Consider the following 15,997-nt stretch of genomic DNA (forward strand, 5'->3'; position numbering starts at 1 on the left):
TCATCTCAGAGCTCGTGCTGCAACGATCTGCCGAAAGTGAACCTGCTGAGAGAGAGCGCGAGAGCACGAGCACTTATCTGCTCACGGGGGCTCGCGCATCCTCAAATATGTGAAGGGTGTGCAACGTCTCTGGCACTCACACCAGGACAACCGCAGGATGGCGGGAGGACGGCGGGGTCTTGTGGCCCCTCAGAACACATTCCTGGAGAACATCGTCCGCCGGTCGAACGGTAAGATGCGGTCCTGTCTGGTCAGACGGCAGTTTCAGTTGGTTGATCGTGTGAAATGTGACGTTGTCCTGGTGGGGTGTTTTGCCACGCGACATTTCCACTGTGCTCTTTTCAGAGAAACCTGCACAGGTGCTGCTCATTACGGGAAACTAGCAGTGTCATTTTGTGTGTTAGCTTAAAGGCTGTGGAGGAAAAGGAGATGAGAAGACCGTAAACTTAACACAATTATTGCAGTATTGTATTATTGTTACAATTATTATCTTTATTGATAGTATTAATAATTAGTATTATTGACACGTTAATAGGGAAACGGGACAAAGTTGTCTCCACTCATATCCATAGAAAAATAAATGGCAACTCTTTTTACAATGGCATAGCCTAGCAGTTGTCAGCTGTTGGAAATTTTGACATCAATCTTTCAATTTTTCAAAACATTTTATTTGAAAATATTTATTCTTTAAATCAAGACACTGACTTTGTCAGTTATTCTGCTCTATAATGACCATACTTCTACAAGAATTTTTGACAGGTAAACACAAGATTTCCCAGATTTCTATTGGAACAGCGTTCCTTTACGATTGTCATATTCAAATGGTAAAGAAGTTTGTCTATATACAGATATATGCAAGGAGTTTGTTCAAATTTATGACAGAAAGGAACTGCAACTACACTGCAAAATCCAAGCAGGTGATTCACATAAGTCCCACACATGGACTACAGAAATACTGCATTGAAAACCTAAGACAAAAATTAATGACAAAAGACATTCTTTTCACCATCTCAGTGAAAATTTTTTTTTCTTTACATTCAATTAAAACAGGAGCTAGTTAGTTATTTAACATTAGTTTTAAAAATTAGTATATTTAAAGAAGTGTATCATAAAACTCCATGCAGTCTAAACAGTGCGATAAAGCACGTAAATGATCTGTTTCTCAGACTTGATTATGTATTTTATATTTTCAACATGTTGTTAGTCAGTCCACTGTGGTTCAGACTGACATATCTTAACAACGGACAGATAGTTCTGTTCCCCTGAGGATGGATTTTTAAGGCAGACAGATTATTACCTCCTTACACATATGTATTTCTTCCAAACATTATTTTGTCAGTTATAAGCATGTTGTACATTTTAGACATTATGAGGAACTAGATTAGTTGTAGTCTGGCTGTGGTGTCATTGACTGCTGAAACATGAACATGACACTGCTGCTGAGTTTAATTAATACCAGTTGATTATGAGGTAGAGCTGCTGGAGGCCCAGGGCTGCCTTCTTGTTATACCATCAATATGAACATTTATTTTGATGGTGGAGTGAGGAGGAGGGTCGCAGATTCCTCAAAAATGATTAGATTTCATCCTCAGTAAAAATTTGTCAGTATTTTTAAAGTTCTTTTAAATAATCGACTGTACATTGTAATTTATTTTCTACCTCAGGGAATATCGGTGGTGTAAGTTCTCATCAAAACTATGTTATTGATAATATCCATGATGACATTAGAGAAACAAGCACATAGTATAAGAGGCAATGTTTAAATATGTGACAGATAAAAAGCAGAAGCTGGAACAGTAAATCTAACTTTGCTTCTTTGTTTCAGTTTGGTTTGTTTGTTGTAACTGTGTTATGTATTTGGGTTTCTCATTTTGAGGACAAATCTCCTGAAGGGACCTTGCATTACATTCTGTCATGTATTTTGAATAGGAGCAGTCTTGCAATTAAAGTCCTTCAGCGCTTTCTTGAGCAGCCGTTCGGCTCCGGCTTGAGTTTGAAAAATGGACGTGATGGAAACAGAACAGTACTGATATAACATTAAACAATGAAATTTCCTGTGTATCAGGGACATTATCTTTCTAATGTTTAGTTTTTTTTTTAATTATTTTTGAGGGAAAAAGGCTATCGAGATCATAGCTGATAGTGGTTTTTTAGTAGCCTGCACTGTGATGTGAGCCTGGGAGTTAACTGCTAAGAGTGACGGTGAATCTGGTGCTTACTGGACGAACACCGGTAAAAGATGACCCTCACAGTCGTAATTGTTCCAAGGGGCTGCTTTTCTGATAACTTGAAGATAAGTTGAAAAAAACCTTTACATTCTTTCTTTGCTGAAACAAAACTTAAGCCCCTTTCACACTGCGACCCGCTATCTTAGCGGGTCCAAATTGCACCTTCGACCCGCGTCGAGCAATGTGAACGCTTGGCGTGTCAGGGGTGACCCGTGTCGCCTGAAGCCGAGTTCAGGGGGAGTTGCCTAGTGGCAGAGCGTCACACGAAACACATAAAATGCTGGGCGTGTACAATGACGTAGGCACAAGCCATGCGTCGGAGGTAGGGTGAAATACACCTGTCTGCATCAAATTTTTCAAACAAACGATGGCGGGACACCTTGAGAACTCATTTTTGCAATGCAGTTCATGGAGATGTTACTTTACGGTGCGTCTTGCTGCGTGGGAAACCGCGCTCCCCCATCTTTCTCGCCAGCCCTTCCAGCAGAGGTCCATCTTTCACCGTCCCCGAAATGTGGCAGAAAATAACGTCCTCTGTTCGGGGGCTGAGGAGCTCGCGGACCTCCTTGTCTCCCCAGTTGGCCATATTAAAAAATGTCTCCAACTTGATGTAGGCTAAAACAGAGTAAAACTTGTCCTCACCTGTCGCTGTTGTTCTGAATCAGCTGTCCATTCTGTCTTTTAAACTCCTCACGTCACGCCCACGTCCGACCCGCGTCGATTGTGTTCACATCAAACTCGGCTCGGCAAAAAGACTAGGGTCCGACGCGGGTCGAAAGGCGAGTCGAGTTGACGCGGCAGCCCGGGTCGGCAGTGTGAACGCAACAGCGGACACGCTAAATTCGCGAATTAAACGCGGGTTATTCGGCAGTATGAAAGGGGCTATAAATTCTTACAATTTCCTGATTTACAATAAGATAAATGATGATATAAAAATATTAGCCTAGCATATTTCAAATCTTACTGATGTGCCTAGCTGTAAAATACTGTTGCACTGTCAGCAAAACTGGCCTGATATATTGCAAACATGAAATGGGATGGGATTCAATTTACTTAACTGTGTAGGCATTAAAATGGACTGAACAACCTCCTCTTTAAAATTAATATTAAAAGTTTTTCAGGAACCGCCTGAACAACTTTTTAGAGCAGTTTGTAATGCTCAGTTTTTGGACATCTATCAGTCAGCAGCAAACACGATGAAGTGTCATATCCAGCATGGTAAAGAGGTCAAAATAAACCTACCTAAGGCCTTGAATGTAAAGCACACGCATTATCGGACATTTCGGGTGTTATAATTTACCAGAATACTCTACCCAGGCTATTAAAATCTGTCTCAAAGAATCAACCGTTCTTGTGTCCCTGTGATTTGTATTTAATGGCAGAGCATTAAATAATGTGGTTGGTTTGATAAAAATCCATTCGATCTCATGGCTTAATAACGTAATCATAAAATTACGATCACAGCAACAAAACCCAACAAATCAAATCAATACATGTAAATCACTTTGAGTTGAGTAGTTTGATGCTTATCTGTGAACGTTGTGACTATGGTAAGCACAGGTGTGTGTGCCTGGCCACAGTCTCTGACAGAGTGATGGGCTGTTCTCTTATCTGGCCGTTAGGATAGTCGGATTGTTGGTGATATTGGCTTGGAGGCGCCATGGTTCAGATAACAAATTCAATTTTTTACTGTGCACTTTGTAGGAAACCTGTTTCTCCTTTGCTGTTTGTAACAGTAGGGCTAACTTGTTTTTTTTGGTCTCAAGATTTATTATTTTCCCCTTGGGGAAATTTGTCTTGGTCTGTTGTTTATCAAGTCAGCTGGTAGTCTCTGTGTGTGGTTACAGGTTCTGAAACTTGTTTAATTAGATGCTTAGTTAGATGTAAACTTGGATACTGAAGCTTCTCAGGCAGGTGTACTTTGTTGCTTATGTAAGAGCATATCTTGTGTCTACCTCAGATCTCTGATTAAAGAGCAGGAAAAAGTCTGAGCTTCTCCTCACCTCACAGTACACAAAGAAAAATAAGAATGGGAACAAATGGAGGATGCTGAGGTTTTTTCGCCACCTGTGCTGAAGAGTTCTGAAGGTACAATCAGGGAATGGCTGAAGGAAAGGAGCAACTATTGACTGTCTGAGTAAAAGTTCAGTTTAAATTGCACAAATCAGTGATTCATTTCTCAGTATGTGGTTGTGAGAAAATGCACAATCCAGCTTCCAAGTCCAAAAGTTGGCAACAAATTCAGCTCCTGATCATGCTTTAATTGAGTGTGTAGAAAGAGAGGTGGCTGATGTCAGCGTCTTTGACAAAAAACAGTGTTAATCAAAGTGCTGCATGCATTTCTACAGTAAACAATGAGATTTTACCATTCTAAATAGTAAATTAATTCAAAAGATTTATGAATTTGGTTGGCAGTTAATATATCTAAGTGGTCTAAGTGTATCAGATCTCGGCAATTTTGAAATTGATTAAAATGAAGACTGATTTGAACCACAAACCCTCAAAGACATCATGGGTTTTCTTGATTCAGCCCTTTTGTTGACTTTAAATACAATTCAATGCTCCTTTTTGATTCTATCCATGCATTATGGGTTGATAATGAAAATCAGATCATGATATTACATCATGGATTTAGAAACTCCAACGATTAGGGGATTAATCAATTTCAAAATAAGTTTAAGTCATTTTTAAGCAAAAATGGAAACAAAAATGAGTGATTTCACTGTCTGAGATGTGAATGTTTACTTGCTTCGTTATTCCTTTTTATGTCATTGAAGTGCAATATGCACGGTTTTGGTATGTTGGTTGGACAAAAAAACAAACAAAAATATTTTAAAAGGGCATTGTGGGCTTTTGAAAGCTGTGAAGATCATTTTACAGTATACTTTACTTTGAGCAAAACATGAGCAGATTCTAACTCTTTTTTTTTTTTTTTTTTTTTCTGTGGTCAGACACCAATTTTGTGCTAGGAAATGCACAGATTGTGGACTGGCCAATCGTATACAGCAATGATGGCTTCTGCAAACTGTCTGGTTACCATCGAGCTGAGGTCATGCAAAAGAGCAGCACCTGCAGGTGCAACTGCACACCCAAACACATCATTGTTGAATTTGTGAGAGCTAACGATTCTCCTGAATATGTGTGTACTGTATCAATGCTGCAAGGACTTTTTTTCTTCTGCAGCTTTATGTACGGAGAGCTGACAGACAAGGAGACGAGTGAGAAGGTTCGACAGACCTTTGACAACTATGAGATGAACTCGTTTGAGATTCTGATGTACAAGAAAAACAGTGAGTACTGCGTCTTGTCTGCATCAAAAGTGTTTCTTTGACCTGACTCATTTAAAACCCAAACAACCAGTTTTTTTGTCCTTACCTGGAAGACGTCGGGCTGACTGTTAGCAGCCTGTCATCTGTTTGAACCCGTTCAATTCTGCAACTGAGAGAGTCTGTGGGAACTGATTTCCGTCTTTTTTATGCTGCAGGGATGCCAGTTTGGTTTTTTTTAAAGATTGCTCCAATCAGGAACGAGCAGGACAAAGTCGTCCTGTTTCTCTGCACTTTCAGTGATATCACAGCCTTCAAACAACCAATAGAAGATGACTCATCAAAAGGTGAGTCATTACCATGAATACAGAGTAGTGCATTCTATTACCCAGTTACAGACTGTGTTCATTTCTGAGAGGAACTGTAAGGATTTGGTTTAGGATAGAGAGTTCTATACAACTAATTTAGATGTTCAATCTCCCAAGGCTGGACTGTTTAATCTGTTTGCAATGTCAGCACACACGTCTGAAAAACACATTTTTATTAAGTACGCAATCGCAATCAGAAAATATCAGTTGTTGAGTGTGCAGTGAATGTCTTCCTCGTATTCTGAGATATACATGATATGTACAGATATACTGAGATATGTAATTATGTGAGGATTAGATTTTTTTGTCACAAAATATCTTTAGATTTTAGGATTTTCATAAAACATTAAGCTGTTACCACAGATGTTTTAAGGTGACATCCACTCTTCAATCCCAAAGGAGTGACAAAAATAGAGGCCATCCGACAGGGTCACATTATTGGGAACTGTAATTCAGTGTGGACACTGCCTTCGTGCTTCATTTAACCTAAATATAGACTTGCATGTGCACAAACTATGTCTTCTTCCTGACAAGTGTGAGAAAAACCAGAGTAAAACTTGTGTTAAATGTAGTTCTCAAATCAAACAAGGTGAGGACACATAATCACTTACATGAAATAGTAGAACTTGCTTTCTCTGAAAGTCTACCAAGCACTGTGGATCATGTTTATTTTGGTTTGGCTGTCTTAATGTTTAGGCAGTAGCTAGGAAAGTTTAATTTGAATCAGAATAAATGGTAAACTGGTTTAGTCATTTCATCCATCAATTGTCTTTTATTTATCAAGGACTGGTTTGTGGTATTATCGGGCAAAGCAGGGTGCTCAGGACTCTTTCCCCATCATTACTTTCTAGTTCTAACTAAAAAAAAATGACTAAATTAACTCAGCTAACTCCTTATAGTATGAAGGAGGTTATGAGATTATTATTCAAGCTTCCTCCATTATTTATTCACCCATATGTAATGTTTGCTAAGTTTTTAATTCCTTGATTCTTTCTTCTAATTTCATTTGCAGGGTGGGGTAAATTTGCCCGTCTGACTCGTGCGTTGACAAGCAGCCGTGGAGTTCTTCAGCAGCTTGCCCCAGCTGTTCAGAAAGGAGAGAATGTTCACAAGCATTCACGGCTGGCTGAGGTAAGACCATTTATTATTTTAAGAATAATGGTATGTATATAACGTCCGTAAAATCATTGAATGCTTTTGTGAGGCAAAGATGACAGAATTTATGTCCGTAGCTATTTCTTCTGTATCTGTACTGTGCCCTTAAGTTGTGTAAAGAGTTGAATATTTAGATGCATGTAAAAGCAATTATCTGTCTTCATATGATGAAGACATTATAGATAGATGGTGGAGAACATCAGGTGGTTGTCCGGTCAGAAGGTCAGCAGTTTAATCTCCAGCCCAATGTTGATTTGGGCAAAAGGCTCTACCATCCATTGCCCTTTATGTCCTTATGTGTATGATGCAGAGAAAACAGTGCTGGATGTATAGAGTAAGGGAAGCTGTGTGAATGGTGTGTGCGTATGAATCTATCATTAAAAGAGCAGAACTATAAGGACCCACAGATTACATTGTTTTCTTTGGAGTAACATAAGTTGTTATTTTCCTTTCCAGCTTTCATGCAACCTTTTGTATTGGCAGACATATGATGCCCTTTTTAGTATGAATTGTATTGTGTGTGTCTGCTGTTTAAAGTCCGGATTGGTCCATGTATGCAGAAAACATTTTGAGGCTGGTGCTGAAAGCTAAAGAAGCAGCTAGATGTTTCTAAATGCTGGTATGCCCTCCTGCTCTTTTGTGATATGAATCATGTATTTGAATTCAGTAGGTTATGAATTATGAATGACGGCACATCTCATAAGAATACCAGGAAAACCAACTCACTGGTAAAATCAGGGGCATTAAATACAGTATACAAGGGGGTGGGGGTGGGGTGGGGTGGAGCCTATCCCAGCAGTCATCGGGCGAGAGGCGGGGTACACCCTGGACAGGTCGCCAGTCCATCACAGGGCCACACAGAGACAAACGAGACGAACAACCACACACACACTCACACTCACTCCTAGGGACAATTTAGAGACACCTAACATGCATGTTTTTGGACGGTGGGAGGATTCTCTCCGAGGAAGCCCGGAGAGAACCCACACATACACGGGGAGAACATGCAAACTCCACGCAGAAAGGCCCCAGCCGGGTGTTGAACCTGGATCCCTCTCGGTGCTAACAACCACACCATTGTGCAGCCCCAAGTCTAACAACCACTACACTAGAAATGTAAATTTTTATTATGTGCGGGAAGAAGGTTATATGTCAGTTTAAAAGAGAGTCACAAAGCTTGGTGAACTTTCTCCGCCATTCTAATCTGCTAACATGGTGAGTGCTGAGTGAACACTCTGTGAATCTGTGATTTTATTTCAACATGCTAAGAGTCATCATGTTCTGTTAATCTTCTGTTAATATAAAATAATATGTTTTGTCTATATACCTCCAAAGTGTCTGATGTTTTTTTTTTGTAAATAGAAAAATATCAGTATTTAATGCTTGATCGTGCTCTCATACAACAGTCATACTCAGTAATGGTACAGGATTGTTTTGAATTTTTGGCCTGGAAACATAACAGAAAATACATACACGTAACACGGCATACAAGGAATTCCCAAAGACAATAGATTGTGGTATTCTCTTATACATTCTGATAACATTCTGTGCACACATCTTCTGTTGCTGATGTTACCAAAGAACACACTGACCTCAGTCAGGACATACAGTGTGTGGTGTGGATATGATATCAATTATCTCACATACTTTCTAGTCTACAAGACTATTCAAAGCGCTTTTATATTACAAGCCACATTCACACACACTCATACAACACATCAATTTTACAAGCTTCAAAGTGATTTTCCCCTCTATCGCACACATTCATAAACCAATGGACACATCGATAGAGAATTGGGGGTCCAGTGTCTTGCCCAAGGACACTTTGACATGTGGTCTGTGGAAGCCAGGAGTCAAACCATGACCTTCCAACTGGCAGATGACTGCTCTTCCTATAGCTATAACCTTTATAACATATATTGTATTATCAGTTTAATAAGATACAGTATATTTGATTTTACTACAAAGGCTGAATCAATCAATCAAACTTTACTCATAAAGCACTTTTCATACATTAAAAACGTAGCACAAAGTGCTTTATATGTTTAACAGTAGTCCCCATCTCCACCCCAGCACATACAGACAGACACATGCACACACACAAATCAATTAAACTTAGAAAAGTGTAGCTGAATACAGAGGAGCCAGGTCGGAAAACACCATCATAGGAGGCCATCTGCACTGGGTGCTGCTCACGACCCACGACCAGGACACCTCCACCCGGGCGCAGACCAAGCTATAGGCCAGCGAAGGGCCTATAGCAGTGGAGCACTGCCACAAACCCCCCACCTGGCCAAGCCGATGTGCACCACGAGTCAGAGACATCCCAGCCAGAGCCGGTCACAGCCTCCAGCGCAGACAGCCCCCACCGAGGAAACACTGGGGATATGGAATAAGAACATAAAACTACAAAGGCTAAGAACATCAAATAAAATAACAATAGGAAATAGCTAAAATGAACTCTGTCGTAAAAAGTAAAAAGAATCAAAAAAAATTTTTTAAAAAGGGCTAAAATATAAATTGACTAAAATAATTAAATGAATGAATGAATTATGAATATACACAACATTAGTTAAAAGCCAAATAAAACAGGTGTTTTTGAAAATATCAACACTTTCTGAATGTCAGTCTCATACTCAAGGTACTATAAGTTATAAGTTGGTAAAAGTTTTTTATTAGTTGAAAATAGAACCATTGACTTTCACATAACTTAGTGGTCACAGAGGAACAAAACAGTCATATTATACAATTTTCCATTAACTTAAAATAGGCAGAGATTTAAGAGAAATATATTTCTATTTTTTTTAAATATATATTTATTTATTTATTTTATGCAAATGGTAGTGCTTGTAATGCCTTTTTCCTTATTTCTTAGTTTGTGTACTCTAAAAAGATTTGTAGTTCTATAAAATCAAATAAATTAAACCTGCGCATGTTTTTGTATTTGACATGCACTGCTTTTTCTCTTTTTAAAATGAATGATTCAGATATTGAAAATGTTCTGAAATATAAGCATCCTCCGGGTAAGCTTCCATTTCTCAACTGAAATTAGCTACGACTAACCTTTCCATTAACTGCAGTTGCTGTTTGGACTAATGTATCATTCCACTTAAGGTGGTTCAACGGGATGTTGCTGCTTCTTCTCTACATTTTTGCTCTTTTGCTTTTCATAGGGCTTTCTGAACATTTATCGAGTTGCAGAAACATTCTTTTTTTTTTTAATTTTATAAAGCTTTGAAAGACAGAAATTCAGGTATTTGTAAAATCAAAATGTGCTTTCACATTGTCTAAATGCAAAGTTTGTTTCCTGTTTTTAAAAGCAGACAAAATAATAAGCTATTTGTTTTGTGTCTCAGGTTCTCCAGTTGGGTTCTGACATCTTACCTCAGTATAAACAGGAAACCCCAAAGACACCACCCCACATCATTCTCCACTACTGCCTCTTTAAGACTACCTGGGACTGGGTTATCCTCATCCTCACCTTCTACACAGCCATCATGGTGCCCTACAACGTCTCCTTCAAAACCAAGCAAAACAATGTCACCTGGCTGGTGGTGGACAGCATCGTGGATGTCATCTTCCTCGTGGACATTGTCCTCAACTTTCACACCACCTTTGTTGGTCCGGCTGGAGAGGTCATCTCCGACCCAAAACTCATCCGCATGAACTACGTCAAGACTTGGTTTGTCATTGACCTGCTGTCCTGCCTGCCCTATGATGTCATCAATGCCTTTGAGAATGTTGACGAGGTTAGTAGACTTAATTTGCTTTATGTCACAGAAGATCTGCCGCTTAAAACTATGTGAAGAAGTAAATTTATGTGCAATACATATCGACTATGCTGCTAAGTTTTTAGATATCAGTCAGCGTATGCTTACAGTACACAATTCTTATGTAAACAGAGGAAACAGTCAGCAGTACTAACAACCCCCTTTGTCTGTATCAAAGTGAGAAACCTTCAATACAGACAGCAAAAAAATGAAAAAACACAACAGCAGTGAGTTTCCTACCGTTAAGCTGGTCCCTAAATGTGATGGTCTTGGCCTCCCTGAACAAACAGAGCAACTACAGCCTTTTTCAGAGCCATGCGATTTGATAGCAAAGTGACTTCCCAAACAAACCTTAATGCCTCATGAGGAAGGACCAAGCCAGTAGGTTTCTATCACTGTTGAACTGAACAGAGAGGGGACAGAAAAGCACCAACAGTGTCAATCAATTGTAGAGAGATGAAACGTTTTGAGGACAGTAAGTTTGAATAAAGTTAAACTGGCAAACCCAGCTTGCACACTCCATTATTTGTTTTTCAATGAGCAAGCCGTTTGTGTTTGCACAAGAATTTTTCCATCTTTGTATGTATTTTGAAATAATCGCAATTGTCTTTGGTTAAATTAAGTTTAGTTTAAGACAGAATGTTTGATCCTCAGCTTCCCTTGATTACATGTTGAAGTGTCCTTTGCCAAGGCACTGAAGCCCATATTATCTCCAAGGCATTCATCACTGTGTGAATGTGTGTGACAGAGGAAAAAAAGCAATGTCTATCCTCTAACAGTGTATAGATTAAGATGTGCTGTATGAGTATGTGTGTGTGATGTGGCTTTTAGTATAAAAAGCACTTTCATTGGTCAACTAGATCAGAAAAGTGCAATGTAAATATAGTCCATTTATCATCATCATGTTTATGTTCAGTTAAAAAAACAAAAAAACAACTTTGTACAGGCCTCATTATTGGGTCATTAATGATTTTTTTCCTTAGATGTTAAATAACATAGTTGTGTTTTTATATCATGCAAAGTCAGTTAATTTAATCTTTTTCTGGTTTCATATCCATCCAGCAGAGTCGGTCAGTTTAAAGTTTTTACTAGGGATGTACGATATATATCGGGCCGATAAAATATCGGCCGATTTGGGGGAAAATGACGTCATTTTTATCGATCCAATAGGAACATTTTTCAGATAAAATAATCCGATAAATAAAAGTTTGCACGCGGAGATGCCGGCTGTTTTATTCAGGTCGAGTAGTCGAAACACTGGCCATGGCGCACTGGTTACGTCATTTACTGCGCCGCTGCCAGGACCCAAGCTAATACAACATGTCATCACCAGCATGGTCGTTTTTCTCGGTGGCAGAAGATGACAAAACCCTTGCAGTTTGTAAAACTTGCTCAGCAAGGATTCTGAGAGGAGGAAAGAAAGCGTCAAGTTTTAACACAACGAACCTCATAGCTCACCTGAAAAGCCGTCACCGTGGCGAAGCAGTATTGAGTGAGTATGAGACTGCAGCCGCTAGCAGTGCTAAACTCAAGGCAAGCGCGACAACAACAACCCGGAGGGTCGATGTCCCAATTCAACAGGCATTTGAAAAAAGTAAACTCTTTCCAAGAGACAGTGAAAAGGCGAAAGACATCAATGATAAAGTTATGGAGTTTATAGCGCTTGATGATCAGCCTTTTTGTGTTGTTGAAAACCCGGGTTTTCGTGCGTTAATTGCACATTTGGAGCCACGTTACACACTTCCAAGCCGCCGCTTCTCCTCGGATGTGTCCCTCCCTGCACTCTATGATATTGTTGCCACGCACATCCACAACCTGATCGACAAGAACGGAAAACACGTAAGTTTTACAACGGACATATGGACATCAGTCTCATATTTTTTTCGGGGGAGGTTAAGAAAGATATGTTGAGAAGAAAGAAGAAATCACAGTTTTTATTTTGAACCAAAGATGCTTTTATGCTGTCAAATCAGAAATGATTATGTCAACCTTCAGTGGGTAATCAACCTTATTTTTGAGGTTGCACTTTTATTTATTAGATAACATTTTTGTAACTGAGGTTGACAAATTTCAATGCATATATTTTATTTTTGAAAAATACTTGACCTACCTCCACAAATGCCTTTACAGATAAACCCTAGCCTGGCTGACGCGTCCACAATCTCGATGAGATGGTGGTCTGGGAACTAGGTGTGCATTTTCTCGTAATTGAGGCGTGGTTTACGAATGCCTAGAGCCGTTTATTGGGCGCTACGAATGTCTATCAAATGACGTCAGGTTCTTCCCATGCTGCTTTGCTCGCGATTCATAGCCAATTGTATCACTTATACCAGATGACGACAGAAATTCGACGAGGAAGAAGAAAAAAATGGAAAATAAAAGTAAACTTGCGCTCTAAGCTACTTAAACTGACAACAAAGTAGGCCTATATGCTATATTCTACATGAATTTTTATGTTGTAGAGTTGTGAATTTATTTTAATAATGGAGAAATTGAGCAGCCTTGCTTTGTTGTCTACAGTAGTAGATCAACCCTCATCTTACTTTGAAGCTCCCAGCTCCCAGAAGTGACGTCAACGAAGCTTTAGCAGCAGAAAAGCTATCAGGCTTGTGTTGATGATAATAATAAACTCCTGGACTATGTACAAACTTCCAAATGCATCGTTTTGTGAGTACAGACCATATTTGTACAACTGTAGAAGTTTGGTGTCATGACATGTGATTTTAGTGTGGTAATTTTGGAGATACTGCCAGGGTCCGTTAGCGCTTGTACTAAGCTATTACTCAGTAACTCAGCTGATGTTCAGCCAATATCGGAAAAACTTCGGGTGGGCTACTTGGCTGGATGTCACGGTTCAAATGACCCTAGGGTGAATCTACTCCGAAACACTTTCTAAGGCTGCATTGAACGGTAACGTTGTGTCCGCTCTACAAGCTTCGGTGTAGCGCATAGACGTCGTCATCGTCTTGCTGCCCCCCCCCCCCTGTTCTGTGATTGGTTCCCAAACTCTAGCAAAAATAAGGGCGGTGGTTTCCAGGCTGACTTTGCAGTGAGAATGAAATCGAGCGCAAAGCAGCATGGGAATTCCCAGGCTAGATAAACCCCATTGTTCTGTTAAATATTTCAAGGGCTGCACTTTACCTTACATGCACTTTGTCTTAAAGTGGAGTTGTGACTTTTGCTCTGTTATTGTTATTTATAGCAAATGGCAACATATTTTTGTAATGACATGAAAAAAAATAAACATTTGAAGAGCCAAAAACTTTTTTGCTGTTATAGATAGGCTAGAGCAAGTAAAACATCAGTTTTCCATCTTAAACAAACTGCAGATTATATTTAATATAAAAATATGGATAAATCGGTTATCTGTATCGGTATCGGCCCTAAGAAGCTGAAAATTATCGGTTATCGGTATCGGTGGAAAAAGTAATCACTTAAACTGAGGTGTGAAATTAAAGACAATGCTGTGTGGCTGCATGATTTGACTGCTGTGAGTCTGATCTAGAAGAAGGAGTGGACTATTTTACATCCATCCACTGACTTAACAGCATGTAATAACAAATGCAGAGGAAAAGGTCATGGCTGAATGCCACAAAAGTGCTGACCAGTTAAAAATGCAAACCCGCTGTTGCATGGGGAAAAAAAAAATATATATATATATATGTGTGTGTGTGTGCGTGCGTTTGTGATATTCCTCCAGCCTGCCACATCACTTTAGTGTTTATATTTTAAATAGAAAGGCATTGGTGGAATCTTCTCTGAGCGAAATAATTCAGTTTAATTTAAGCTCCTGTAAAACAAATCTGTTTGAAGACTATGTTGTTGAGGGTGTAGCGTTACTTGATAAAATATAAGGATTTACAAGAAGTTCTCACTGTCTCAATAAACCTTATTTAACCTCGGATGTGGGGCACCACCTTCAACGAAGGAAAAACACACATCTTATGATTCAGGTATGTTAAGTGAATATTTCAATTAATGATCAGTCTCATATCTCGCTACTTTCGTGAATTCTCGTTTGGTTTGACAGACATTACGTAAAGAAAGCATGCAACACAACCTGTGATTATACATATATATAGATATATGAACTATTTATTAAAACGATATGACCAAAGACATGAACCTTAAAACAAAAAGGAGATGCGTTGAATATGGGTGATTATATAAAACACTTAGTGAATTGAAAACAATATGGGGAATGGAGAGATACCGGATTTACTCAAATAGTTTAGGTTTCCTTACTATTTGAAGCTAAAGACTGACATCTTGGATTCATTTATCATTCTAATAGTGAAAGTCTCGAGACACCCATCTAACCGTCTTTAAGATGAAAAACGGGTCGACCTTACTTTACTGAAGTCCTGTTTAGTCAGCAGGTGATAGCCACGTGGGGTACAAGTGGATTTCTCTCGGTTCTGCTCTCACAGCCTTCCTTTGGTTGTGGATGACTTCAGCGGACTTTGCATTTGTCTGGTCGCTTCTTTTCCACCGGGAAATCAAGGATGGCTGGTATCAAGGATGACAAAATCGTCCAAGTGTCAGAGTTGGGTGGTTGCTGACCACTCTGATGAGGTGAACTGAAGTTCAGAGTGTTAAAAAAAAGTTGCTTGACGCTGGCTTTCTCGGTAGGAAAACTGTGATGACGTGCAACAGCGGAGGTTAAAACGTGCGACGTAAAAAGACATGGATGACGATGGACGAACAAATACACAGAAAGCGTGTATCTTTAGACTACTTCATTCTGTTTCTATCTTTGTTTGGATTTTCTTCTTCTTCCTCACCTTTCTATCCTGTCTTAGTCTTTTCATCTTCTTCTGCATCGTTCGTCCTTGTCATGGGCTACGTTCCCAATCAGCTTAAACACTTCTCAATAATATCCAGGATGCATGTGATTGATTCCATAAAGTTTACTGAGAATCTTGTGAAACTGAAAATACAGCAAAACCATCTGCATTAATATTATAAAGATACGATCTGATCTAAACACGAAACAGTCTTAACACATAGAGCTAATTTAGCTTAGCTACACAATTTAAATCTTAGCAGTCTTAATACATACAAACTCACAATTGCCAGATTAAAGGATAAGATCGGTTTTTTGACATTGGGCCCTTGATTTCACATTATAACATGATGTTCTACTCACCCCTGCTTGTTGTTGAACATTTGGAGCTGTTCCGAAGATATTCGCGAGGCGTCTGGCTGCT

At 39.3% G+C, this 15,997-nt stretch overlaps 1 protein-coding gene across 1 annotated transcript in view; it reads left to right on the top strand.

The window, feature by feature from the left end:
• The window catches only part of LOC142379032 (voltage-gated delayed rectifier potassium channel KCNH1-like), a 68,264-nt gene continuing 52,267 nt past the window's right edge, over nucleotides 1–15,997 (top strand). Inside the window, exons 1-6 of the mRNA XM_075464102.1 lie at nucleotides 1–230; nucleotides 5,180–5,303; nucleotides 5,412–5,518; nucleotides 5,713–5,841; nucleotides 6,875–6,993; nucleotides 10,374–10,766. Coding sequence (XP_075320217.1) covers nucleotides 158–230; nucleotides 5,180–5,303; nucleotides 5,412–5,518; nucleotides 5,713–5,841; nucleotides 6,875–6,993; nucleotides 10,374–10,766 — 945 coding nt within the window. The 5' untranslated portion in view covers nucleotides 1–157. The remainder of the gene's footprint in view (nucleotides 231–5,179; nucleotides 5,304–5,411; nucleotides 5,519–5,712; nucleotides 5,842–6,874; nucleotides 6,994–10,373; nucleotides 10,767–15,997) is intronic.

The sequence above is a fragment of the Odontesthes bonariensis genome, chromosome 4, assembly GCF_027942865.1.
Source record: "Odontesthes bonariensis isolate fOdoBon6 chromosome 4, fOdoBon6.hap1, whole genome shotgun sequence".
Taxonomy (NCBI): domain Eukaryota; kingdom Metazoa; phylum Chordata; class Actinopteri; order Atheriniformes; family Atherinopsidae; genus Odontesthes; species Odontesthes bonariensis.